Source organism: Condylura cristata, unplaced genomic scaffold (assembly GCF_000260355.1).
Source record: "Condylura cristata isolate star-nosed mole 26May11 unplaced genomic scaffold, ConCri1.0 scaffold00005, whole genome shotgun sequence".
Taxonomy (NCBI): domain Eukaryota; kingdom Metazoa; phylum Chordata; class Mammalia; order Eulipotyphla; family Talpidae; genus Condylura; species Condylura cristata.
In genome coordinates this window covers 58,134,871-58,160,387 of record NW_004567106.1, presented here as the reverse complement: position 1 = coordinate 58,160,387, position 25,517 = coordinate 58,134,871, and the positions used below count along the sequence as shown (strand labels likewise).

At 34.2% G+C, this 25,517-nt stretch overlaps 1 protein-coding gene across 2 annotated transcripts; it reads left to right on the top strand.

Annotated features, from left to right (window-relative positions):
• The first annotated feature begins 248 nt into the window (after positions 1-248).
• Positions 249-18,891, top strand: ZNF800 (zinc finger protein 800). 2 transcript variants are annotated; one of them, XM_004676997.2, is made up of 5 exons: positions 249-361; positions 5,572-5,667; positions 12,728-12,871; positions 14,905-16,600; positions 17,788-18,891. In XM_004676997.2, coding segments are annotated over exons 1-5 (1,998 nt in total). In that variant the 5' UTR covers positions 249-300; the 3' UTR covers positions 17,789-18,891. The 2 variants fall into 2 exon arrangements, with proteins under 2 accessions (XP_004677054.1, XP_004677053.1); XM_004676996.2 differs by lacking the exon at positions 17,788-18,891 and having other exon boundaries at positions 14,905-17,099.
• Positions 18,892-25,517: the final 6,626 nt, after the last annotated feature.

The window sequence follows — 25,517 nt, the reverse complement described above, 5'->3', positions numbered from 1 at the left end:
CCTGCGCAGCCGGACAGGCCATCGCCCCGCGCGGCGCGCCCGAGGGTGCGTTTCCGGGTGGGGCGGTGAACCTGTGCGGGAGTGTGGCGGGGCAGCCTTCGTGCGTTGTCCCGCTTCGTGGGTGGGGAAGGTGCGGGGCCGGGGAGGGAAAGCAGAGCGCGGGTGAAGCGAACGTCGCCGGGGAGGCGGCCGGAGTGTCCGCGGAAGTTCGGGGAGTGACGGGTTTGTGCTTCTTCCTACAGCCCAGCCGCAATGAAGAGCTGCTTACAGTGAAAGGAAAGTAGGTCGCGCCCACTGAAAATGCCTTTAAGGGACAAATACTGTCAGACTGACCACCATCACCACGGATGCTGTGAACCAGGTATGGCCCTTTCTTGGCCAGTAACTTTACCCGCCATCGGAGCCCCGCAGTTCCTTCCAGTGCCCTCCTGCCCAAGAAGTCCTTCCTCAGTATACAGGCTATAATTTTCCACAGTATAAAACTAGTCATGAAGCGAAAAGCTTGTCCAAACAAGAGGTCTTCCCTGTGTGATCGCTTAAAAAAAAACAACAAACAAACAAAAAATAACGTCTACAAGTGTCACCTTAATCTTTTCCACAAGATCAGTCTTCCTTTTGAGGCCGGCTGCAGTTACTACAACCCCTTGTTCTGCGCACGTTTAAAATGGCAGAAAAGGGAGAAATTGGTAGTAGGATAGCATTTCTCTTTGTGAAAGTTGTTACATTTAAACTTCAAATTTGAAAGTTCCTCAAGCCTTTTTCTCTCTTAAAGCCAAACAGTTTAGCTTGGGCTAAAAAACGTTTGTTGAACTCAGTTTGTTGGGAGACTCATGCTTTGCTTTTTAAAAGAAATTTCTTGGGTAAAACAAATCGTATTGCAAAACAAAGCTCCTGATTATTTGGATAGACTTCATGAGCATCTGTGGGATATTTTCCTTCAGGGGAACCATTTTAAGTTGAATTTATGAAACAGAATGTTGCCTTTTGGAGTCTCATGAAGAATGTTAGAAAAGTTAAATTTTATAATGATAAACAAATTTGACAAACGAGTGATGGTTTTTCTACTCATTAGAATGTTGTTGTACTTTGTTGCTTACATTTTAAGGCATAGCTTAAAAGGGAATCATATTCCACTGTCCCCAAACCAAATCAGGGTTATACTACTAGTCTAGTTAATGGAAGGTATTTATGATAGTTTTTGATGTAAAAGTCACTAGAAGTTTTTTATTTTTGCTTGCTTTTTGTTAGGAGTATTTTAACTGTACTAATTACTGAGTTTTAATAAAGCAAAGTTCATATTAAGTATTTAAAGATTTTTTTTTCAGATTTATGTATTCATACAAGCACTGGGGTACAGGCCAGAGTGGGGTGTGAGAGGGTTCACCAGAGACAGTGGGAAGCAGAACATGCAGACTGACTGAAATGCACTGCTGAGGGGGCTGCTGCTAGAGGAGGGTTCTGCTGTGCCATTTTGGTCACTTCCCTGGCTGTGATCTAACTTAGGCCGCAGTGGCTGGCTATAGCTTGATAGTGCTGAGACTTTAACCCCTGTGCCACCCAGGAGACCCGAAAGTTTTTTTTACTGAGTGGGAAAATGGCAGTGGTAAAGTGTAAGCTTTCATTTTTCAGAAAAGTGGTTCATATGTAAATAATATTTGTACTGTGCTCCTATTTGCACTGACTTAATGAAAGTCATCCTATGCTAATAGAATGTTCAGTCCCAGGATGGGATCCAGTTTCTATTCAACTGTCCTCTGATCTAACTTTTAGCTTTCCTTACTACTGCATATTTTGTGTATTGAAAGTGTTGTCTTATCAGATGTTGACTAGAGTTGGTAGTTTTGAAGTAGAATGAATGTCTTTCCTACTGAAGTTCCACTGACCTCTTAGCTACATTTTTTCCCCCTGAGAATATTTAAAGTCATTTAAGTTGTCATTATTATTTATATTATTTATAATTAACATATATTTTGTATTATTATAAAGTCATTACTTATGTCATTTAGGAAGAACGTCTTTGTTCATTTATTTCTTTGACAAATGATTATTGAGCACATCTTAGTGAGTGCTCAGCACCTAATGTCCAGGGTAGTGGAAATACACAAGGTGAAAAAGCATAAGGTCATTTCCTCATAGAACTTTTGAGTAGGAAAAAAATAGATATAAACATGTAAAGAAAATAACAGTGACCCTACTTTATTTCTTATATTCTGTAAATAACATTCTCTGGGGACTTAAATTCTTTAAAGGTATTTTCTAGGGTTAAACTTTTAAATCTCCATTGGAGTTTTTTGCTGCTTCCTTCCACCACCATTAACAAGATACCAAAAAACTCATATTACTTTAAAGATTTGAAAGTGTGTAATCTTTTATTTTACTAAAAATTTTCCTATGTAGTTTATTTTTCAGACTTCAGGGCAAAAGCAGTGTTTCTTTGCTGTCATGGCTAGAATTAATCACTTGCTGAGGAGATAGTTCAGTGGAAAGCTAGATATTTGTTAACTAACAGGATAGCTAATTGTTATTATTTCAGAGGAAACTATGTGGTAAGTAGGAGGATGTTTCTAGTACCGAAAATATATTATGATGTGACAGTTTTTAAAAGAGAATGGAAAGAAGATGAGTTGATGTTTGAGAAATTGCTTTAATGGACTCACTTTTAGAGGCCTATCTTGTTTGGGTTATGAACAGTGGGTGAATATGGGAGCATTGTACCCTGAGACAGCCTTCATAGGATGGGTGAACTTGGTGTGAGGATGATATGAGAAGTCTGTTAGTGATGAATTTTCTTATGATTTAAGAATGTTTTCTTTTAAAAATAGAAGATCTCAAATATAAGTAGAGAAAATGATGTTAAGAACCTGATGTAACCATCTCCCCAAGTTATCAGTTCTTAGACAACCCCTTTTCATCTATCATATTCTTTTCCTCCCCACAGTTCTCTTCTACCTCTTATTGTTTCCTACACAGTCTACTATTTGTAAACAAATCCCAGACATCACAAGTAGAGGAATCATTTAAGGGACTTTTTAAAGGGTAAATGAAACTCTTTGAAAAATGTGTATTCTAGGAAGTTTGTTTTTGGAAGAGTGTAAAGAAATAACTTTTGAGAGTTGGGTTTTTTAGTTGGCGGAGATGCTGGTCTTCCCCCTAACTGGTTTTATAACTTGAATAGGTCTGAACCTGAAAGAGACGGTAAGATATGTAAGACGAAATTCTGTGAAATATTATACTAATATATAAAGTTTTCCAGGGCTGAGGGTATGGTTTTAAAGGAAGAAAGAATACTATCTAACAATGTGATACACACAAGTATGTGTGTTAGTTGGATGTGCTCATGTATAACTAAGCTAACCTTGGAATTATTTTGTATGGTGTCTCAGGATGTATACGGATTCTTGTGGTAGTAGTGTTTAGAAGGTGGAGGTAACAAAAATTTGCACCAGCTTTAAAAGCATGTAATTGTTAGGGGAAGTGGAAGTTAGTATATTATAGAATGTTCTCTGGAGCATGTATATAAATGAGAAAAGGAGAAGTTACCATGTTTTCCCATATCCTGCCATTATTCATTACTAGTGCTATCTTTCTAGAATTCTTGCTACCTTGAAGTTTTTAGTTCAATACATTTCTACAGTTTCCACCAACTCTTTCTAGTTATTCCTTTATAAATATTTGTGTATCTGAGCAAATGTATAAACACTGAAGAAAAGTTCTACCTAATCCAAATAGTGTTATCCTGTATTTAAAAACTTCCACTATTATTTTTCTAAGGGGTTGAATTCTACTTTTTAGGTGTTGGGAAATTTTTTTTTTAGTTTTTGGAGTCAGGAAAGCAATAAATTTGTACACAGTGATGTTCATGATGATGGTATGGTGGTGGTGATGGTATAATGGTGGTGAGCAATTACTGAATCTCATACTGTTTTAAGCAGTTTACTTGCATTTGCTCCTTTAATCCTCACACAGCTCTATGATTTGGGTATTTTTATTATTCCTATTTAGAGGCGAGAAAAGTCAGATCAGAGAGTTTAACTTGTCCAACTTGCATGTAGGAAAAGAATTTCAGCTTGTTTGGGTCTGGCATTTTATACTCTTTTTTTTTTCTTATTTTTTTTATTACTTTATGTATCTACATTATTGTTCATTTTAAAACCACTACAATTATTGACATTGTCTGATAGTCTTAAAATGAGTTGTGTGTATATGTTCTTAATTCATTTAAAAATCTCAAAGTTGTCTCTTAAAATTGAAAAAATTTTGCTTAATGAAATGACTAGTTCCTGAGGCATAGTTCTCATTTGTGTATTCTAATGCAAGCTTTAGCTGAATTACCAGAAACATGGTGCTGTCCAAATCCAGGTCCTGAAGCAAGTTGAGCCAACATTAGTGATGGAACCTTCTTGGTCTCCCCATACTGCGTAGATAATCCTGTGTTAAGATGGTAATAGTTGAATAGAACCTTGTAGTATATTAAAAAAGAAAGTAATTAGAGTGGCCAATTTTCTTTTTCACAACTGTCTATTTGATATGTGATGGAAAAACTCAGTTTTTTTAATTCCCTTGTTTTATAAATCTAATTTACCACATTTCTATACTACTAATTCAAGAATTTTGAAAAACAGGTAGCTACAGATCTCCATATATTAAAATTAAAACTTTTATTTGTATAATGGAAATACTACTTTTACAAAAGTGTTTTCTTTCTAAATTGCAAACTTCTAGAATTCAGGCTTGACAAGTCAACTATTAGTGATATATGAGCAGATAGTGAAAAATTGCCCTTATAAACCCACCTTCACAGAACCTTTTTAAGTTTTGTTGATATTCTATCATACAGTTAGTGTTTATACAGGTCTCTAATATACACATATTGTAAATTTACTTCAATAGGAGTGTAATTAAAATAGATGAGGTCATACTTTATAATCTGTTTTCATTGCTTAACAATGCATTATTGACATCCTTTGTCATCAATGCATGAATTCTAACAGCCATGAACAATTCTGTTGGATGGTTCTTTTGTAGTTTATTTAGTCTAGTTTCTACTGAGAGACTTCTAAGTTTGAAATTTTTCTCAATTATTACAGCACAGCAGTGAACATAACTATACAGTTATTGTACTTTTCTCCAGTTATTTTCTTAGACAGTAGTTTTGAGTTTTGCTTTCATAATTGCCTGGAGAAACAAACTAGGTTATCCAGAGCATTTTGGAATGGTTTATGAGGTGTGACTAGGCCACCGCTACCTTAGAATTTTGGTTAAATACAGTGATTTCCCCTTAAAGGATAAAAAGGTAGGCATGAAATATATAGACCAGATATTACCAGAGTAGTAAGATATTTGCATTTGAACATAATATATAGTTTTAAGTAGCCTTAATTTAGACTTGAACTGAGTATTTCATTTTTTCCCTTAATTCATGTTGGTTTACAAAGATAATAGTGAAATATACACAAGCAAGAATAATTATCATTAACATGATTGTAGCAAGCTACTGTTCTACTTCAATAGTAAATGATTTAAATAACCCTTTTTTTGTGGGGATTGGGTGGGTGTTTGTCTCCCATGTAGTTTATATCCTGGAACCTGGAGATGCTCCTTTGTTACAGCAACCACTTCAGACATCCAAATCTGGTATTCAACAAATAATTGAGTGCTTTCGATCAGGTATGAATGTTTTAGGATGTATTTTTCAATCTTCACTCAGTAGTTAAAAATGACCTAGAAATCTCTAAAAGTAACTTTTTAAAAATAGTAAAATGTATATATTGGTTTTCTTTATAGAATACTTTGTCATATTTTAAAAAGGGGAATGGATAAATATTGAATGCTAATTCTGTTGATCTGGAAATTCTTCAGTACATATTAATGTTAAATATTAATATTTAAAATAACTTATTTGGAGAGTTTAAAGAAATATCTTGTATGTTTGTTGTTAAAGTGCCTCTTCCTCTAAGAGATTCATTGTTATTTTTCAGCATTTCTTTATAAACTCTCGAAGGGCATTGTAAATTATACTAAATCTTTGTACCCTTTGGCAGAGTAGATTATTTCTCAGAATGTCTGAGGTATTACTCACTCTAGACTAATTACCATGTCATCTCAGTTTATATACTCATCTTCTTCCTTGCCTTTGTATCTCTAATAGAGCACAATATAGAAGGGAGACTTACTCCAGTCTTGATATCATCAGATACATTTAATTTTTTTTCACTAGATTATTGTAATAATTAGATATGCAATATATTAGTACCGTTGCAATCCAGTGCTTTAATTAGTTGTGGTATACATGTATCAATGACTGAACTGTTAGAACTCTTGTGTTATCAATAAAATCTTAGATTGCTATGTTCTTATGACCTACTCCCTACCTCTTATTGATTTGGCTTTTCTGACATTGCAGACTGTTCAAATATGAGAAAGGAAACACACAAGATATTTAAAGGACTAGAATATCTCTTGTTATTTTATAGCTTACTCTCTTAGTGATGATTTCTGAGAGGAAAGGAAATTTATATGCATTCACTTTTTTATCAATGAGATTTTTAAGATGCTTGATTTTAAATTATTCTAAATAAATAGCATGTATTTGCTTTATTTTTGGGTTCTAAGAAATAGATTGTGCCTTAATCTAGTGTAAGACTTTTTTTTTTTTGAGTCTCTAAGACTTACTTCTTAAACTTTTTGGCTGTAGTCTTCATGGTATTGCTTTTATATTATTCAATAAGTTTTAAGTTTGTATGTTGTGCTTTTGTTTATGCTGCTTGATGGTATACCTTATTTTTGGGTGTCTTTTAATTTTGATAATTGTCCGTGGTTAACAAATAACTGATAGAACAAATTCTTGATAAATGCAATTAAAATTTCACTTATTAGGGGCGGTATATAATTCTGTAACAGAAGAATGGTTAGTTTCTGATTGTAGTAAGAACATCTATTAGGTACTTCTAACATAGAGATAGAAATACTTTCTTCTTAGATCATGGAAATGAAAGTATTAGCTTTTCCCATTTAGAAATGTTCTTTGCTATAAATTTCTTTTTTTTATTCAAAGTTTGGGATTAAGGTTATTTTATACTGCTACAGTTTATTACACTATTTGATCAAGAAGTTAGAATTGGTTTATTCATAAATGTTTTGTCCTGTAAAAAAAAGTACCTTTTCAAAAAGATCCTATATCCAAAATCTGTGTGTGCATTAACTTTGGAAGGTGAATATTTAAAATTGAAATTGTTTGCCATTTCTTGTAAATGCCATTTCTTTATGCTAAAGGAAAGGGACTGTGGAATGGGTAATATATTCTTTTTAAAATGTCCCCAGTTGAGGGAGGAGGGGATAGAACAGCATTACTGGAGTTTTGGTGGCTGGTGAGTGCAGCATGCACACATGTATACTTCCAAAATTAGTTATGTAAACAACTGAATGAAAAGAAATAAAATGTCCCCAGCAAATTTGTCATTTGTGTTATTTTTGCTTTGGGCAAATACTGAAAGTACTATACTTTTAATTCTCTAAGTAGCTGATATTTTAAATTAGAGGTGACTTGGAAATACACTGAGTGGTTAGAGAAACTAATTGTGGTTTAGAAAAAAATTTTAAATTTCATTAATGTGTAAGCAGTTTTAATTTCCTCAATATAGTAATCACTCTTGTATCTGGATAATATTAAATCTATGAAGGTAGCTCTTCTTGAGGTATTCAAGCTGTGGCTGACTGAGCCCTTAGGAAGATGTTAAGCCACATGACTTAGAGACTAAGGCCCCTATTGCCCTTAGACTCTTGCAAGTTAGTTCCTTCCAGTTCTGCTCTGCTTCTAAGCATCCTTCCATGACTCATCTGTTTGTAGGCTCGTTCCATTACAACTGGGTTACACATTTTGCATTTGAAAACATACTCAGGTGGTAGTTTAAGTCTGACAGATATTTGAAGATAGACAAGACTATCCTTTTGCTCTTGTTAACCTAAAGAGACTAAGTCAGGTTTGGCAGTAGTAATGTGTTAGGGTCTCTACCTTTGTGTTCAAGTTCAGCTTGTTTTCTTTTAGCTATGGTATCATCTCTGTTTAAGTGAGTCACCTACTCCTGCCTATGCTGAGCTGCTCATGACCTGGTTTTCATACTCAAGCTGGAAGTTCACAAAAACTTGAGAAAGTAATTGACTTATATTTTAGGTCTACTACCCCATGTGTGCTGTACTTACTGCTGGACCTGCTTTGACCTATTTTCTTTGACTTTCAGTTCAGCTTTTGCTTAGGGCTTTGTGTGACTTTAAATTCAAACCTTACTGACCTCTAATGTATCTATTTTTGGCTGCTTTGTAAATTTCAATAGATTTTTCTTTTTACAATAAGTAATTCTTTTTTGTTTAGCTGAATAATAAAGATGTACAAATTACTAAGAAGAAATACAAAGTAAGTCCCTCACTGTGGACACCCCTCTCCTCCCATTTCCCGCTGCTCAGGCAAATATTACTGTGTGGCTTGTGCGCCTTTTTTTTATACATATATATATAGTCATGTTCCTTGTTTTCTTCCCAGTACAAATGGTAGCAAACTCTGTACTCTATATGTACTTTTGCTCTATTAATAGTATACCCCACAGTCATTTGGCATCTTTTTAAAGATAGATGCTTTATTTTTAAAAAAAAGACTTCTGAGTTGCTCCAACCTATAAATTTTCTACTCTGAAATCTCCTAGTGAGTGATTTAAGACATACTCTTTGCTCTCAATTTCTGGTTTTACGTACTAAGTTGACTGCCACCTGCCCTTTCTGGAGTCTTACTTTGACTGTGTTAAGTCCCTAGGATCATTCTGGGACTTGGTATTTTTAAATTTCCCTCCTTTCTGTTAACACTTTTATTTTAGCCTCCTTCCTTCCTGCCCAGACTAAAACAAAATTTTAAGTAACAACAACCAGAAAGTATACTTCTGTGATACATTTATTACAATTGATTTTAATTGAGCTTATAGTCTCAGTCTCTTAGTCTTGGGGTATGGGAGCTGTGGAATGCCCCAAGATTAGAAACAAAAATGGTGGGGAAAGAAGGCTAATCATTTTGCTTGATATCCAAAACTGCCTTTAAAATAAAGTTGACATCTTCTGAATCTTCAAAATATAAAACTGGAAAGAAAATATGATATTCTAGGGGGAAAAAAAGTATACATGTAGAGTACACTAGACTGTGCAAGGAAAGAATGTTTTTTTGACTCAAAGGGAGTAGTAAATTTTAGTAAAAAATAAGAATTAAGTTTGTATGATGCTTGCTGTTGCCATTATTGCCATTATCTTCCTAATTATTTTGGTTTGGTAACATAACTTATTAGGGTTTTTTTTTTTTTTTCTTTATCCACTTGAAGCAACCAACCTTGCAGTTAGTATAAGCTGTGACAGGATGAGGTGGCCTTATTTGATTCTGAAGGCAAAAGCTGAGGGTGGATGCATGATTTACTGGAGATTCATAGGAAACTGCCATATTATGAACTGGGCTTTTTTGTTGTTGTTGGAAATTTTAAATTTGGACTAAATTTTTATTTTAAGCATAAGAAAAATAAAACTTGTTTGTTTGATTTGTTCTTATGCTCATTCCAAAACATGCCATCTGGGGCTTTGTTCCTAGGAGAACAACCATTTATGTTATTCTGGGAATTTCTCAGGGGTACAGATCTTATCCTTTACTTTAGTATCTCCAGTGATTAACACTGTACTTGGTATTTAATAGATGCTCAATAAATCTTAAAATAAAAGATGCTCAATAAATGTTAAACTGCGGCTTGCTTGCAGTCCTGCATCCTTACCCATTGCGCCACCAGGGAGGGCGGTAGTATTTTTTTTTTTTATCCAAAATATAACTTTATTTATACTAAGTAATTTTATTTCTGGGAATATATATATATATATATATATATATATATATATATTTTTTTTTATTTTACAAAGTTTATTTTTACATCATTTTGCACATTTTTTTTTTGCCATCTCGATTGTAATCCCCACGGGTTTCCCATCACCAGATCACCCCTGTTCCACCACCCTAGTCCCATGCATTTCCCTCCCTTCCCCCCCCCCCATGGTTTATCGAAAGAACTTGTATTAGGGATTTAATCTTCTGTTTTTTATAAGTAACTGCTTTTTATTTATAACATTTATGTTGTACTTTCTGTTTAAGTCTTCAGTTGAATCTTAAGTTAAATCTATTTCTGTGTCCTTCAGTTTTCTTTTACTATCTTTAATGGTAAAATTAAATCTTTAGCATAGGTCTAACAGATCTTTTAATTTAGAAATAGTTTGTAAGAATCCTGTTTTCTCCCCAGTGGTATTGCATTCAACTATACTTTCTGAGAACTATGGCTAGATTAATTAGAAAGATTTGACTATCATCAGTACACCACTTACAATTTGATACTCATTTGGGATGTTAATTATGAATTAAATATTATTGGCAGTCTATTGCCAAGGTATTTTAAAGGGTGAAATAAATAGCAAATACATGTGTGTGTATTATGTATGTATGAATGAGAATTTATTTATTTTTTTTTAAAGAGATTTTGTGAACTTTTTTTTTTTTTTTTAAGATTTATTTATTTATTCATACAGAACTGGGGTACAGGCCAGAGATGTGGCAGGTGAGAGGCTTCACCAGAGACAGAGTGGGGAGCAGAACAGGCAGATCGACGAAGTACACTGCTGAGGGGAGCAGCGGGCGGGTCAGGAGAGGTCTGGCTCGCCATGTGGTCTCCTCCGGGGCAGGCGGGAATCGAACTCATACGGAAGTGGCTTCAGACTCTCAGTGCTGCTCTTTAACCCGCTGCGCCACCAGGGAGGGCCGAGAATTTATTTTTTTATAAAGAATAGTACTAAAGCTATTCTGTGATGCTTTTTAAATGTAGGGTTTTTTTGATTTCTGATAATACGGTCCAGTACAATAAATGTTGGCTTGGATTTAGGAAAAGGTAGAAATTATTTCATTTTATACACACACACACCCACACACACATATATTTTCTCAGTAGAAACCCAGATGTACAATTTAATTTTGCTAGAATTTAAGGTCATTTTAAAAATAAATATCCAGGTAAGTTTGTTTTCTTTTACAATATGGATATATTTATATAAATTACAAATACTTAAAGTCATGCAACCAGATTATATCGGAATTGGAATCTCTGAAGATTCAGTTAAGTGTTGATATTTTTTTTTTGCTGTAGAATTTTGAGGACTGACCCATCTTCCAAATGATCAAAATTGAAATGATTATTGAAAAATTAAATATCAACAAATTGCATGACCTTAAATCAGAAACATTTTAAAAACAAATCCCATAATATTACTACTGAGATTGTGTTTAACCTTTAATAGGCCGAGAAGCTGTATGATGGGCCTTTTGCACTTAGATATATTCATAAATCTATTTTTTCGGGCACTTTAATTTTTCCCTGTTTAAGTCAATATATTATTATTATTATTATTTTAATTTGAGGAAACTAAAGGTGTATAAATTAGTAAAGAACTGCAGATCAATTTGTCACTTGTGGTTAAGGCTTATAGTATAGTGAAAAAGATGTCCTATTTCTGTTTTATTATTGGTGGATATTTTTATCTTAAAGATCAGATGCTTATTATGATTCATTTTTTTCTTCCTAACTTTTGCTCTCCTGTCATAATGCTTAGATTCTTGATATGTCTTCAAAAATACTTTTGTAGATTACAGACTTTTTATAGTTACAAATAAGACAGGTTTGGTTACTTTGGAGTTCATAATACAGCAGAGAAGACACACTTTAAATTAATAATTCTTATGTCAATATTTAATTGTATTGGGGTAAATATTTGAGGGAGGAATGACTTGAATAAATTTTTAGAGGTATCAAGAGACCTAATAAGCAAAATTCAAAATTACGGACAAGGATTTAAATGACCATAGTCTCACATTGACCTACACCTGAGATTATTTGAGTTGAATTTAAGAAAAATGTCCTAGACATTCTGTGATACCATTTTGACCTTCTTTAAGGAATCAGGGGAAAATGTATTAAAAAACCCATGTTTGCTTTCTAATGCAGAAGCAAGCTGAGAGAACCAGCTTAAAACTTAGGCAGGGTATATAATTCTTTTATGCCAGGTCTAGAGAATCCTGATTTGTAGTGGGTGGGTCACATACATCTTTATTCCTAGGTCGTCATAATGATCCACAGATGTTGGAGCACTACTGGTTATCTTGAGAAGTGCTTGGTTGCTGTAGAAAAAGAGCATCAATTATAACTGTTCTGATACTCAAGTAATAACTTTGTTTAGAACTTAATGGTTTTTTTTTTTAATTTTTATTTTTACATAGAAGAACTGAGGTGATGCCAGAGGTGGGGATGGGGAGAGGAGAGTGGAGAAGGATAAGATGGGAAGGGAGGATTCACTCCAGAGAGTGGGGAGCAGAACAGGTGAATTTACTGAAATAAACTGCTAAGGGGAGCAGGAAAGGTTTATTGCACCATGTGGATTTTAGCTCCCTGGCCATAGAAGTAATAGTGCCGAAACTTAACCCCTGAGTCACCTGGGATGCTCTAGTACTTAGTTTTTAACTTAGTTCTGAAAACATTGTGGTAAAAATTGGCAATGTCTGTGTTTTGTTTTTAAAGCATAACTGCATTGTGGTTTGTCAGAAGCAATTGCCCAGTTTAAAAGTACATGCCAAAGTTACCTTTTGTGTTAAGTTTTGTTTTCTTTTTTCCCTCAGGAACTAAGCAGCTTAAGCACATTTTATTAAAAGATGTGGACACTATTTTTGAATGTAAATTATGTCGCAGTCTCTTCAGAGGATTACCAAATTTAATTACTCATAAGAAATTCTACTGCCCACCAAGTCTCCAGATGGATGACAGTAAGTTTTATTCATATGTTCAGCTATGTGTTCTGCAGTTAAATATTTGTATATTGCAGCTGTAATTTGTATTAAAGTGGTACTTATACCTACTTACAGATAATTAAAGATGGAGAACAAAAAGAAATAAGTGTCTCAGTGTTGGCGTTCAGTTTCTTTGCTATTTTCATATCAGTGCTTTTCATTTAGATTTTCCTAAAGATTGCCAGTTTAGATTTATGAATGTGTGTGTTTGTATTAAAATGTTCGATACTGTATTTGAATATTTATGTGGACCACAGTTTTATACTCAGGGTTAAGTAAAATATCAGTGCTTGAAGAGGGGCATTGGTGTTTTCCCTCTTGACCTCTAACAGCTTGCTACTATATATGAATTATAATTTATTTATTTTCCCCTTATGTAAGTGAGAATGTTAGAAGTAGAGTGAAGATGGAATAAATGAGTTGATGTCTTGGGGCTGGTGGAGTACACGGAAAATACTATCCTATTCTAGTGTTCTCTGTGTCTTGTTTTGAAGATTAGTTTTCTTCTGAGTGAAAATATTTAGTCATTTTGTCAAAAGCTAGATTGTGTCACAAACTAACTTATAATTCAAAGTAGCTTTATGTGATAAAGCCTGGCAGTAGACTGATAAAAACTTTGTGGAATCAATGTTTGTTGAATTAATAAATGTATTGTCCCTGCATGATTAAGTTAGCAGTATAAATAGCAATGTTATTTTCTTTCTTTAAAGACCTAATTTAAATTCTTTAAATATTTAGTAAGTGGTAGGTTGCCTTCATTATTTCTTGTTCAGAAACTTGAATTCTTTGTGGAGCTTATTTTATCAGTTTGATACATAGTTGCGTTATGGACTTTATGCATTTTTCAACAACCTTTTTGGGATGGAAATGAAATGCATACTCCAAATACTAAACATATTGTTTTAATTATTGGTATTAAATTGACTTACAGTATATGATGGGACATAGATGCAACAAAATTTCCTATTTATTTGGAAACTTTTCCGACTACTCTTAGATTTTACTAATTCATCATCATTGAGAAATATGAAAAGACACAATCTATGGAGATTAGGTTCAAGTCTAATCTTGTAATTACTAGTAATTTTCTGGTGGCTGTTATTTATTTTTTTGTTGTGGAGTTCACTTAGTGGGTCTATAGATGAATGGATTTGCTGGCTTATTGTGTACTCTTGGCAATACTCATTCAGGAAATATGTCTGTGAAAGTGTTTTCCTTCTTATAGACACTACTTTGTCCATTTTTAAAAGATGACAAGACTAGAAGACCTATAATGAATCATTTTTGATTTCTAAATTGGTATCAGATTGGTGCTGTATGTTAAAGTTATATGTGTAAACATAACCACTGTTATACTAGGAATATTTGGTTGCCTGTAGAGGATATAATTATTGCACAAGTAAATAGCACTTTGTTTTTAGAATAGTTTTCAGTCATTTGTGTTATGTTAGGACACACAAGACTGAATTTAACAAAAATGTCTATAATGTTACTCATGTTTCTATATTTTCTTTTTTATTTCCATGAGTGTTCATATATTAGACATTATTTCTTATGGGTTAATATAATAGGAATATTGTTATGTTTTCTTACATAAAATAATTTTTATATATATTAATATTCTTCGTTATGTTTTTATCTGTTTTGGGATATGAGAATTTTGATTTATCTTTAATAACCTAAAATTTTCAGACTAAAATATGAATATTGTTAGTGTTTAGAACTCTCATGTGCTTATCTATATTGCATAGTAAGGGCATTTAAAAGTGGAAGTAACTTCTGATTTCATGTGCTCCTTAACATTTGTGTACCAAAATGACATTTTAAAAACATACTTTATTTTAATACTAGCTTTTACCTTCAAAAGGTACTAAAAGGCAGATAATGTTTTTATAAACATAAATATGAACCAATAATAAAATCAATTTTGAAATAAAAATTCATAATATCTTCTGAGGCTAGAGCAGGCTATTTATTTCAGATTAAAATCTTGTTTTTTTCCTTGACAGACCTTCCTGATGTAAATGATAAACAAAGTCAAGCCATAAATGATCTCCTAGAAGCCATATATCCAAGTGTGGACAAGCGGGAATATATTATTAAACTAGAACCTATAGAGACTAATCAAAATGCAGTGTTTCAGTATATTTCAAGTACTGATAATCCTACTGAAATCACAGAGTCAAGCAGTACTCCTGAACAAGTTGAAGTTCAAATACAGGAAACTAGCACTGAACAGTCTAAAACAGCAGCCACAGTTACAGATACAGAAGTAGAAACTGTAGAACCCCCTGCTGTTGAGATTGTTGCAGATGAAGTTGCACCTATATCTGATGAACAACCTCAGGAATCACAGGCTGACTTGGAAACTTCTGACAGTTCTGATTTTGGTCACCAGTTGATATGTTGTCTTTGCAGAAAAGAATTCAATTCCAGACGAGGTGTTCGTCGTCACATTCGAAAAGTACACAAAAAAAAGATGGAAGAACTAAAAAAGTACATTGAAACACGAAAGAAGCCAAACCAATCCACTAAAGGGCGCAATAAGAATGTTCTAGTTTCATTAAGTAGGAGTTGTCCAGTATGTTGTAAATCATTTGCTACAAAAGCGAATGTAAGGAGGCATTTTGATGAAGTTCATAGAGGACTAAGGAGGGATTCAATTACTCCTGATATAGCAACAAAGCCTGGGCAGCCTTTGTTCCTGGATTCTGTTTCTCCTAAAAAATCTTTTAAGACGCGAAAACAAAAGTCGTCTTCAAAGGCTGAATACAATTTAACTGCATGCAAATGCCTTCTTTGCAAGAGGAAATATAGTTCACAAATAATGCTTAAAAGACATATGCAAATTGTCCACAAGATAACTCTTTCTGGAACAAACTCTAAAAGAGAGAAAGGACCTAATAATACTGCCAACAGTTCAGAAATAAAAGTTAAAGTTGAACCAGCAGATTCTGTAGAATCTTCTCCCCCTTCCATTACCCATTCTCCACCGAATGAATTAAAGGGAACAAATCATTCAAATGAAAAAAGGAACACACCGGCAGCACAGAAAAATAAAGTTAAACAAGACTCTGAAAGCCCTAAATCAGCTAGTCCGTCTGCTGCAGGTGGCCAGCAAAAAACCAGAAAACCAAAACTTTCAGCTGGCTTTGACTTTAAGCAACTTTACTGTAAACTTTGTAAACGTCAGTTTACTTCCAAACAGAACTTGACTAAACACATTGAGTTGCACACAGATGGGAATAACATTTATGTTAAATTCTACAAGTGTCCTCTTTGCACTTATGAAACTCGCCGGAAACGTGATGTGATACGACATATAACTGTGGTTCATAAAAAGTCATCCCGCTATCTTGGGAAAATAACAGCCAGCCTAGAGATCAGAGCTATAAAGAAGCCCATTGATTTTGTTCTAAATAAAGTGGCAAAAAGAGGCCCTTCGAGGGACGACATGAAACATAGTGATTCAAAACATGATGGCACTTCCAACTCTCCTAGTAAAAAGTATGAAGTAGCTGACGTTGGTATTGAAGTAAAAGTCACAAAAAACTTTTCCCTTCACAGATGCAATAAATGTGGAAAGGCATTTGCCAAAAAGACTTATCTTGAACACCATAAGAAAACTCATAAGGCAAATGCTTCCAATTCACCTGAAGGAAACAAAACCAAAGGCCGAAGTACAAGATCTAAGGCTCTTGTCTGGTGAGGAACAGTTACAGAGTTTTGCTTTACCCCTTCTCCCATCGAACTAAAAAAAATCATTTGACCATAATTTGTAGCTGGTTCCATTTTAACACTTTTGCTTCCATATATTTTATGACAGTGGGAACTGCAAGAGTAATGTGCACATTGCATTTACCTCTTCAGTGACCTTTCTGCTAGTGGTTTGGGAACAAAAATTAACTTTAGAAATTATCTTCCACAGGACCATGCACTCTAGTTAGAGGCAGATGGCACAGGGTCAGTGCTTTCCTTTTAGTCGTGTAAAATAGATACATTTATATTGGCTTATGTTTACAATAGAAGTCTTCTGTTTAACTAACTTTGCACAGGTTTAAGTTGATTCAGTGACTAGTCTACTAATTAGTGTGTTGTAGGAGAGTTAAATATATTAGAATGAATTTGTGAATGCGATAATTATAGGAAAGAAGTCTTTTGAGACACTGTAATTATTGTAAAATAATCTGTGACAGCTGAAGTGCTGCCAAAAAAAAAAAAAAAACACAAATTGAATTTAGAATGACAAGCATATATTATTTACATTTAATGTAGTGCTTCCAGGCAATGGGAAACTTGATGGAAAAAAAAGTTCGGATTTTTTTTTCCTCCTTGGGAGTATATGTTACTGTTTCTTAGTTTTGATCTATGGGAAAATGATTAGTTAGGTCCCCTTATTTTCTCCTTTTGTTTAAACAAACTTTTGGTGATTATCATTTCAGTATAGTTAATAATAAGTAGGGATTTTTTGGTATGTGTGGTTGTGCTTTGAAGGAAAGTAAAATCCCTATTGGGAAGAAAGAAAATTACATTTTTAGAAGGGTTTGGAACAAATGTAGATTTTAACATTGCAGTATAAAGTAAGGAGTAGACTTCCTATTTGTTTTTGCAAATCTATAGTTTTAAAGTTTACTTTCAGTTCCTGTGTTCTTTTGTAGTAAGAAATTTATTGTATTTAATAAGTATTAAATTAGTTTTGCATCTAGGTTCTGAACTGTTAGAGCTGAGTAGGTTAAAAGTCGTGGTTTGGTTATCACACATGTTTTGTGTGTGATTGTGTGAAAAACTTTAGATGAAGCCATCCTTTAGAAATCATTTACTGTTATATAATTGAAAAAACAAGGTTTTATTGGTAAACTCAAAAGTGTTCATTTATTCCCATTTTTCCTCAGATAACTTCAAGTGATGTACGAAAAGGTTTGGAGTTCATTTTTGTGGAAAGACTTTAAATTGGTGTTAGAACCACTAAACATCTTCAAATGGTACTATGAGAAAAAAAAAAAAAGAAAAACATTTTCATAAATATTCGACTGTAACTACTGTTTTCTGACTAAAATAATAACCGCCTAACCACTTATTTCTGAGGCACTGCCTTTTCCAGCACTTTCAAGTAGCTGTGGCATTACATACCGTCATCACAGCCCACCAGCTAACCACCCTTGACCTTGTGCATTTGGTCTGCAGTTTCTACAAAAATGCTGCAAATTTGTTTTCAATTTGTTGATTAAAGAGATCAACAACCTGAAGAAAATATCACCACTGGTGATTTTTAATTGACAAAGGACTTTTATATCTTAGTGGTTTTAGTTTTTTGTTCTGCTTTGTTTGGCAAAATTTTCATCTGGATTGTACAGATAGATGACTTCCTAGTGAGAGGGTTGTAGGGCCAAAGGATAACTTAGTAGCAGCACATTATTGATATTTAGCCTACTAAATATGTTTGTAATTATTTTTATATCAATTTATTTCTAACTTGTTCTCTAGCACTTAAATGTTTGAAAGTTTCATTTTAAAATGTATAATACATAAAATTTCCAGTTCATTTTTTCATCCATGGATCATCACATTTTTCATTTGTAAACATCTGAGCTTTGAATGAAAATTAAGCATTCCCTTACTTTTAAATTTTATATAAAGCACTTTAATGCTGATCCAACTTAAATTTTCAGTTTCTCTCTCTTTTTTTTTTTTTTTTTAGAGACCACACATTTACTAGTGTTATTATGAAGGTGGTAAATAGCTTACTGATATTTCATGGATGCAGACAATCTGTGTACATCCACTTCTTATACTACTAGTATATTTCTTTAAATGCTGTTGAAAAAGGAAGATGGGGTGTAAACCCTGATTTTTTTTTCTTTCCCCAAGAAAAGTTTTAAATGGCCACTTTAAATATTTGATTCCTACATAAAATTTGGAAGATAATGAATTCTTGTCCATTTTTATAATCAAGATTTTAGGAAAAACAGAAGTACATCTATCTTTATGAAATTTTGGGCAGGTTTTTGTGTATAAATATTTTGTACTTTTTAGGGAATATTTTATTTTTTAGTAATTTTTGACAAATTATAATTTTTAAAGGTACAGCAGCAAACATACCATGTTTTTATATAGGTACACACCTATAGTTAAGAAGGACCCTGTCCATCTATATACTTTTGTATAAAATTTTAAAATGTTGAAGATCTACAAGGTCATAATAAAATGCTTTTATAGCTAGAAAAAAAAAGTTACCCTTCCCAGTGCTTTGCACTTAAATATACTGTGAAAGGAAACTAGAAAGATTAACTATTGCTGGAAATGTTCTATATTGAATGTACATGCTCTTGTTGGAAAAATGTACTATATGTGGTGGAAATAAACCAGACTCAAAGTTATTTCAGCTAAATGTGCTTCAACAAAGGTGCATTGGTTGAAACATAAATGTTTTATTATCAAATTTAAATTTATTCAGTGACTATGAGCAGCTACACTTGAATTATATTATGATAGTTTTATTTTTAAAAAATAGAGTGATAATTTCTCTTTAATTTAAAAACAGATTCTCTCTTTTCCACTTATGGAAAATTTGTACTTATAGGTCTAACTTTAATAATTGATAGCATAATATATTTAGGGAACTAAATGTATGGGTGGCATTTCATTTATAAACCATCTTCATTAGTTGCAACATTATTAAACCTGTATGTTTTACTTTTGCAAGGTGTTATCTTTTGTGCTTTCTACACACAAGATATATTCTAAATATTTTTCCAGACATAAGCACTGATGATGAATAAAAAGATAGGATTCTTAAAAAACTTGAGTTAGCTCCTTATCTTCGGCCTCTCATCTATATTTCATCCTTTTTCTCTCTGCTTTGCTGTTAAAAACTAGGGAAAAGAGAAGTAGCCTAATGTTGAGGGGAGCCGAATTGCTGGAATTCCCTTACTCCACTCACCTGTTTGCACAGAACCATTCACATTATGCCTCCTCTTTACTAACTCTAGGGCCACAGAGCAGGAATTTAGGAGGAAGTGAAGGTTCAAAGGACTGTCCAAAGATTTAATCTGGGCACAGAGAGAAAAATAACATTACATCAGGATTTATGTCAATTAGATAGGCCTAGAGAGTTAGGTGTATTTTATAATAGTCAAATCAGTGGTTCATGGTGGACATAGGAGTTAGATGCTAAACTGAGACAAACTTAGAAAATCCAAGGAAAAAGTAAATGCTATTAGAATTTCTTTTGGGGGGGAGGGGAGGGGTTCATCTTTTTTTTTTTTTTTTTTTAACTCTTGGGCTCTGTCATCTCAGAAGGTCAGTCTTGAGGTCTTGAGATGAGGTCTAAGAAAAGGCTTCATTGTTCTCTCAGAAGCTTTCTGTACCTAAGCTGTATGAGCAAATATACATAGGATTTTTGTTGTAAGAAGAGCAGGTAAAATGCTGTAAGAAACTGCTTATTTTATGTTGAGTCCTACCTCTGGTTACAGACTGTAGACATCTTTGCTGCTAATTGATTAAGAGCTTCTCTACAATTTAACTCATCTACCTGGGGATATCCTCCATTGGTAAGTGTGGTGGAAAGAGGAAATAGTACCAGGTATAGCATGCACTTCAACTTCCCAAGGTTGGATTGTGATAGCTGAATGAGGTGTGACAGACACTGGGTGGGTGTTCATTAGTGTATACAGATGTACCTTGAACATTACCTTTTTTTTTTTTTTTGTTCATATCTTCCCTCCCCCTTTACTCACTGCTTCAAGAAGGTAACCTGTGAAGAATATCCTAACCCATCCGTAATTTTTTAGAGTAGGTATTTGTAATACTGCTTTATGGTGAGAAGCATTTGTATTTAGTTTAAAGAGCTTATGGGTGCAATAGCAGCAAGTTTTGTGGTTTTGCTGCCCTGAGGCTGTGGGTATAGAAGGAGAGTATCCCATAAGTGTTATGGCAAGTAAGTTGGAGATGGTTATCAGTTCTTGTGAAGTTGCAAATGATTTTTTCAGATAGCAAGACCACTGAAAATAAGATAGAAATCTTCTAAAATGGTATCCTGCAGTGGCCTCTGGAAATATTCTAGATAGTTAGGAGTTTTAGAAGTTCCTTTTCTAGTGGAATCCATAGATTACCAGGATTATGAATTAACCATGGCTTTCATAGTTGATCTGAAGCTCAGCTCTTAAAATACATGCTGCATAACATCAGCTGTGCTGTTAGAACTCTTCTATGTTCTGTGCTGTTCTTCTCTGATTTTAAGAGCTGAAAGAAACCTTTGGGATTAAACAAGAGTAAGGGTCACCACTTTTAGGAACAATTATAAACTGTTTGGTTTCTAAGGCATTAGTCACATGGTAGAATGATGAAAAAAACATTTCACTTGCACTCACAATTATTCTGACTTGTTTTCACTTTCCAAATTCATTCTTTCTGTTTACCTATTTTCTCTGTTCTGAACTTCTACCTCTTTTTACTTTTCCCACTTAATTACCAGACATCAATTCTACGAAATAGCTAAAATGTTTTTTGAGAAGGTAAGAGGGTAGTTAAGTGCAGCTCACTTCTTCAGTAATCTTTATTGCTCTATATTTCATTTTGACCAGTTTATTCTTGTGCTTCTTCAAATATTTGCCACCATAACAACCCAAGCAGAGGGGAGCATAGTGAAGAACATAGGTGTATCTAGGTGAGAAAATGCCCAAGTTGTCACCACTAAGCAGAATTAATATGCTTGATTGTATATTTTTGAAGATAAGAACTGTGTCTTGATGATTTGTACAGTGCCTGGTTCATCTTCATGTATACTCAGATACTTTAAAAATAAATATTTATTTAATAATACTAAAAAGGTAACTTCCATTTCAAAACTGTGCTGAGACACACACTGACACTTTGAGTCTAAATTTCATGAATTTTTAATCTCAACATTGTTATATTTAACTTATTTTAGGAAATTCCCTTGGTATTAAAATGAAAATTTTAACAGAAAATTTTAATAATAAAAAATAGTGAATATACATGAAGTGCTTACTGTATGCTTAGCCCTCTGCTAATCTTTTATTTGCGTTTTGCCCTAATCCACCAGCAAGCCTATGAAGTTAGGAACTGTTACTTCACTATTCACATTTTATAGAACAGGAAATTAAAGCTCAGAGTAGTGATATATTCAAGTTTCAAGTGTAGGTAAGCTTGTATGTTACTAGCAAGTTTCAAACTTGACACTAGGTCCAGCGATAAAGCCTGTGCCCTTAGTTGGCTCAACCCTACCTTTGTACATTTTATTGTTTTCAGAATGCTTTTACCACATTGCCTTATTGTATTCTTTTTTTTTTTTTAAAGATTTTATTTTTTATTTGTACATACAGAACTGGGGTACACGCCAGAGGCTCAGGGGCGGTGAGAGGCTTACCTTATTGTATTTTTTTTTTTTTTAGAGATTTATTTATTTGTTTATACAGAACTGGGGTACAGGCCAGAGGCTCAGGGGTGGCGAGAGGCTTCACCAGAGACAGAGTGGGGAGCAGAACAGGCAGATCTACGAAGTACACTTCTGAGGGGAGCAGTGGGCCGGTCAGGAGAGGTCTGCCACGCCATGTGGTCACCTCCGGGGCAGGCGGGAATCTAACTCATGCAGAAGTGGCTTTAGCTTCTCAGTGCTGTGCTTTAACCCGCTGCGCCACCAGGGAGGGCCACCTTATTGTATTCTTAATGTAAAGATTTGGAACTGTATTATTGGTTACAAGTTTGGATCCACAAATAATATTTTCTGTGACCTTGTGGAAATTAAACAGTTGTTCCTTAGTTACCTATAAAATGGGGGTTTCTGACCTCATAAGGTTCTGAACATAAAATGAAATATATATGTAAAAACACTTAATGCCTGGCATATTGCAATATTAGATGTGATTTTACTGTAAGTGATTTTCGTAGTATATTAAAATGGGGAATTTTTAGTTGTCTATTCAAGTTAAGTTTGGGTGGAGATTTTTGAGAATTATTGCTACACATCAAATTGTAGGTGTTGCTTTTGTATTTAGATGAAACAGTAAAGACAGTAAATACATTAGTTGCTACAGATCACAGCCTACTCATCATTCTTCATCAAATTTTTCATTTATCCTGAAAAAGGTATTAGGTTGTTTTAAGCACATTCATTGTTAAATAAACTTTGTTTTTATGGCTATTCCCCAGAATAACTCATTTGCCCTAAATTCTCATTATTTGTCCTATCATACAATTTTTTGGACATGTGCAAAATATTGACCAAGAGTAAATATTGAATATCAGCTGAAATACCTTTATGACAAATCATAGATACGCTGAATGATTTATAAGAAAACTTTCAATAGATCCTTTTGGGGCAGCACACTTGGGTTGAGCCAGGAGTTTCTTTGGTGAACCTGTCATGAAGAGATAGTGTTTCAATAGTAGTCACGACTGTCAATAATCTGAATTGCAGTGAAGATCCAAGTACTGTCAAATTTATCTGCCAAAAAGGTTTACCCACACACCCGGCTGTTCTTGATCTTGCCTTGTTAACAGTAAGATGATTTTAGAAGTTTTAATGGTTAGTGTATAATTTGCATCACTGGAGAACCTTTGTCTGTGTGTGAGGATGAACTGCCGTATCTTGAACTTCAGATTAAATAGGTTTCCAACACCTGGGTTTTGTAGCTTGTTAATGATTGTGATATTCAAATACAACAGGTGTCTGGAGTGTATTGCTGGCATACAAAACATTGTAACATTTAAGCAATAGAATGATTTGGTTGAAAAATTGCCAAACCAAAATAAAAATACGCACCTTGAGTTGAAAAGTCCCACTTTGAAAGCTTGAGCTAGGACAATTTGCAACCTATCTGGGTATCCTGCTCTGAATAATCTGGTAACACTTTTAATACTATATCCTGAGGTTATGTTCAGAAGAGAAATTATTACACCAAAAAAGAACCCCAAATGGGTAGAACTCTATGACAACACGTTTGAATATTAGTTTTTAAGCCCATCTATCTGTGGAATCACCTGAAAATCATTTAGCTCGGGGAAACAGAACTTTGGTTTTTAGTCAGAAACTTTTTATTTTTTTTAAAAGATTGATTTTTTTATGCATACAAACCTGGGGTACAGGCCAGAGGCACAGGGACAGTGAGAGGATTCACCAGAGACAGAGTGGGGAGCAGAACAGGCAGATAGACAAGGGAGAGACATGAGAGGTCTGCAGGGCTATGTGGATCACTGCCTGGTGGGGGAATCAAATTTGCTCTGAAGCGGCTGCGGCCAGCCTGCAGTTGTGCTTTAGCCTGCAGCACCACCAGGCAGGGCCTTAGTCGGAAACTCTTTAGTTGGAAACTTGCTTTAAAGTTGTATGAAAATGTTTTTTAAAAGATGAGACTCTTTGGATAGATAGGTACTTTGATCACCCAGAGTATCCGCTAGTGGACTGGTAGCTTTTGGTTGGAAAGAAAAGCAAGTGATATTTTTTTTTTCTGTGAAAAAATAATCTCTAGGAATATAGTGTGCACAAGTGACTAAATTATTAGAAAAAATTAACTTGGGGAAAGATTTGGGTATAGTTCCTTCCGTTTTTGAGGTAAGTTGCCTGGCAAGTTGGGAAGATATTTGGGTGGTTTTATGTAAGCTTCTGTAGGGTATTGACCATGTCTTTTCATACTTTTTGATCATTAGGTAGGTATTGACTTCCTTGGAATTCAGTGAACTAATAAGGTTTTGTAGATGGTTGAGACATTCACAGCTTCCCTCTCCTTCCTTAGAATGGGTAGGCTTTGATAGAGAGGTTACATGGGCTCTCATAAAGACAGACAAGAGCACACTTAGTGAACTTTATGGATAATTGTCAATATTTATACCCTCATGTTAAACTTTACTCAAAACATCTTCGTAATTTTGTAATTTGTTCTTTTTTAACTTGGCCATGTTAATCAGTTGACTGCTGTTTCTTGTAAGAGAATAAGATTACTTAAGAGATGGTTTTGTTTTCTGTGACTGCTTTGGATCTCTTTCATCCCAGAGTGCACCATTGTAGTGATAGGATTTGTTAGTTTTTAAAATTTAGGATACATCAAAACAAGGTTAAGGAATACAGTGTCTTCAACTGCAGATGCTGCAAGATGGAAGACCCACCGTGCTTGGATTCCCTGCTTGCCGTGTCATGTGATTACAGGAGCATGAGTGTACCCTCTGTGTGTACACTGTGCCGCTGCTGCTGTGCAGACTCAGAGTTTCTCTTGGATCTGTAGTGAGTGAGGAGGGGTTTATTAGAAGGAATTTTTCCTGGTGTATGTGGAAATAAGAAATGGTGAGGCCTCATGGGAATCTAGAAGCAGTTGTACAAATTAGCTCATTATATAGATTTCAACAAGGTGGTAGAGACACTGGAAAGAATCAGTGAGCACCAGTGATTGGCTGTACCTTCTTAGCAGCCAAACTATATGCTTCTCTGATGGAAATTTCCCTTTTCAGACTGATTTTTTTTTTTTTTTAATATATGACTTCATTCCATATCTTCTGAATGTGGTTATAACAGCCTACTAGTTTAACTGCCTGATTTTCTTGTGTCCACAATTCCCTCTCCTTGGTTAAGTTCAGACTCTTATAAGAGAAATATGATTGGCTCACATACATT